This window comes from Vicia villosa, unplaced genomic scaffold (genome assembly GCF_029867415.1).
Source record: "Vicia villosa cultivar HV-30 ecotype Madison, WI unplaced genomic scaffold, Vvil1.0 ctg.003656F_1_1, whole genome shotgun sequence".
Lineage (NCBI taxonomy): Eukaryota > Viridiplantae > Streptophyta > Magnoliopsida > Fabales > Fabaceae > Vicia > Vicia villosa.
In genome coordinates, this window is record NW_026706262.1 from 131485 (window position 1) to 134954 (window position 3470).

The following is a 3470-nucleotide window of genomic DNA, read 5'->3' on the forward strand; positions in this document are numbered from 1 at the left end:
ATATTTAAATTAAGTCTCATTATGTTTGATTCTTGAATAATAATCATGTTTATGATAAGATATTTCTTTTTTAAATTGAGGAGAAGCATCTATTTAAGCATGGGGGAGTTTAATTATATAAAAATAATTGTTTTAATCTCTATATTTGTAGAAATATTTGATAGAAGCATCTATTTAAGCATGGGGGAGTTTAATTATATAAAAATAATTGTTTTAATCTCTATATTTGTAGAAATATTTGATGACTTTAGTTTATTTTTAGATGTTTTATATTACCTTTAGCTAGAATTTATTTTTAAGAAATAGGATGTGAGATCAAAATGTCGAATTTGAGGCCATGATAACAAATTGAAACATGTAATAAGTCAAGAAAAACAAAACGCAACATGATATGGTAGTGTAAGGTTAATAGAGACTTACGGCATGTAAGACTGATCAAGACAATAAACAAATATTTTTTATTTCGTCACAACGAAGGAGTGTTCCTTATACAAATAAAACAAAAATACTCAATTGTATGTTACACTTTATTTACTCTAATAGGAATAGCTCGCAATGGTTGATCAATGTCTCTATCTGTATTTTCCTTTTTCCAGTCAAAAGAATTAATCAATGATCCTAACATCGTATGTAACATTCGTATAGCAAGTGGCATGCCAGGACACATTCTTCTCCCACCACCAAATGGTGTGAATTGAAAGTATTGGCCCTTAAAATTAATTTCCGACCCAAGAAATCTTTCAGGACAAAACATATTTGGATTATCCCAAATGCTAGGATTTCTTCCCATGGCCCATTCATTAACAAGAATCTGTGAACCTTGAGGAATAGTGTATCCACAAATTTTTACATCTTTCCTAGCTTTCCTTGGTAGTAAAAGTGGAGCAGATGGATGCAAACGTAACGTTTCTTTTACTACTGCTTGCAAATATGGGAGTTTCGTAATATCTGATTCGTCAATTGAATTTCCTATACCAATTACTTGCTTAAGCTCTTCTTTAGCTTTTGACATTACATGTGGATTGTGAACTAGTTCAGCCATGGCTCGTTCTATCATGTAGGAAGTTGTATCGGTCCCCGCGACAAATAAATCCTATAACAAAGAAAAAAATATAAATATTTCTTCCAAAAAATTATAATGTATATTTAATAATAAAAAAGAGATATATAATAGAAAAGTGAAGGAGAGTAAATTACCAGAAACAAATGTTTAATCTTTGTGTTGTCCATCTTTTGGCCATTCTCTTTAGAGATGTTGAGAAGCATGTCTAACATGTCATCATTTGGGATGTAATTTTCGTCTTCTCTTAACTTCAATCTTTTTGTAGTATAGGAATCAATAATTTGCAACAACTTTTCAAGATAAGTAGCTGATGTTCCTTTAATACCTTGTGGATCAAACATCCCTAAAGCAGGAAAAAAATCAACCAAGTTTGGTGTTCCTATGACTCTCACAAGATTTTCAATTATATCTTTATACTCATCAGTTTCACCAGAAGAATTAGCAAAATCCCTAGAGAAAAAAGTGTTTGACAAAAAATTCAATGTAGTCTTAAAAGCAGCTCTTCCAATATCTACTGCTTCACCTGTTATACTGCTTCTATCAATATCACATAAAAAGTCTTGAAGCTTGTTGCACCTTAGTTGATAACTAGCATCGAGTGTTTTACTGGCAAACAAATGATTTTTGCATATTTTTTTAAGGTCTCTCCAAAGATCACAAGCTGGCATAAAGGGTAAGCTAAAATGCTGATGATCAAGAACTGCAACAGCTTGAGGAATAGTTCGGTCTGAGAGGAAGAGATCATGAGTTTGAAGCACTTCTTGTGCAATTTCTGGTGATGAAATCACAAAGGTTGTTATTTGACCTAACTTCAAATGCATTATTGGGCCATATATTTTGGAATATTTGGCTAACAAGTGTTGAGGTTTTTCTTTTCCTAATTCAGAAGCACTTCGCAAAAGGGTAAGAAGTGAAGGCCCAGGTGGAAGATTGATATGTTTGTTGGTTCTACTGAATAATGTTATAGCAATGTATGATAAAAAGAGGAGGAACATTGTGGTTGCAAAATACATTTCTGAACTCATCTTATCTTATGAAATGTTATTGCTTGTTAATATTACTCAAAGTGAAACTAACTCATTTATATAGACGCTTCTGCATGTTAATATTTCTGTAGTCAATAGTCAAAACATGTGCATGGAAATGTCATGGCAGTCGCTGGCTAGCTTAGTTTATGAAAATATTAACAAGTCAAGCAAGACAAAATTTTGACTATGTGGCATGCGGTGACATATATTTAGTCCATTATTAAGTGTGTATGACATCTTATTTCTTCTAATCTTTCATGTGTCTTTTGTGAAGAGGTTGGAAAATCTTTGTCCCACTCCTTCTTGTGTTGTCCTTTTGAAATGAATTTAAACATTGTGCTTGATCTTAAAGAGAGTTTTTGGGATTGAAGTTCCTTTTGTCATCAAAAGAAAGTCAAAAGAGGTAAGGTGTGAAGGGTGTGGTTAGCAATAATATGGAGTCTTTGGTTATGTAGGAATGAGATTGTATTCAAGAACTCTACTTGGAACATGAGGGATGTGGTGTGGAGGTGTAAAAAGCTCGTTTGGAGATGGTTATATATTGGGAAAATTATGCAACCCAATTGTAATTTTTATGAGTTTAGCAAAAACCCTTTATTTTACTTAATAGGTTCTATTTGATTGGTGTTCTGGACTGGGCCAAGGTTAGGCCCAACCCACTTTCGACCCACTTAGCCTTAGAGGCCCAAACCATCCTAAGCTCCCAATTGACGATAGTCCACGCTCGTCTCCATTGTGCTCGGCACTGTGCTCCCCGCGAGCTAGCTGATGCCCGACACGACTGCTCCCTGCGAGCACCCTCTCCGCTGAGGACCCTGCTCCTCACAGGGCTCCTTCATATTCAACTCTCAGAATACTACGGAGCCAACGTGGCCCCTAAAAGACCGCGTCTCCCTTAAACTTCGGAGCGGTTAACAACGACAGAGGGCACTCACGCACCTCCGATATTTCCGCTCAGGAAACCTGGCAGTCTCCTAGTTAGGCTTGGAAGTCCAACCCAATAGCGAGATCATGGCCCAGCGCTGGGGGCTATAAATACCCTCTTTTACTATAGGGTCAGGTATTTACTTCTTACTTACTTTTAGCTTGTACTTTCGCTCCTTTGCTCGTCTACTCACTTTGGCATCAGAGTACCTTGCAGGTACACCCCCTCCTCATTCCTAGAAGATCCAATTCCAAGCAGCCAGCGACGATTCTTCTGATCAGGTACGATCAGTTGGGTAATTTTCATTTTAATTGTTTTTCTTATCCTCTTGTAATCAAGTTTTTTTAACTTTCTTTCTTTATTAATACAACTTGCTTAAAAAGTTGATAAAAAAAATATAGACATAAGCACAAATTGCAACTTAACTGTTAAATTAGATTCTAATATCTTAGTT

The 3470-nt window shown here is 35.4% G+C and overlaps 1 protein-coding gene across 1 annotated transcript; it reads right to left on the bottom strand.

Annotated features, from left to right (window-relative positions):
• Positions 1–444: 444 nt before the first annotated feature.
• On the bottom strand, positions 445–2098 carry LOC131641317 (geraniol 8-hydroxylase-like). The gene is made up of 2 exons (XM_058911616.1): positions 1198–2098; positions 445–1093 (listed from the first exon to the last, which is right to left on the bottom strand). The coding sequence occupies exons 1-2, from the start codon at positions 2086–2088 to the stop codon at positions 521–523; spliced, it is 1464 nt and encodes a 487-aa protein (XP_058767599.1). The 5' UTR covers positions 2089–2098; the 3' UTR covers positions 445–520.
• Between the last annotated feature and the right edge of the window lie 1372 nt (positions 2099–3470).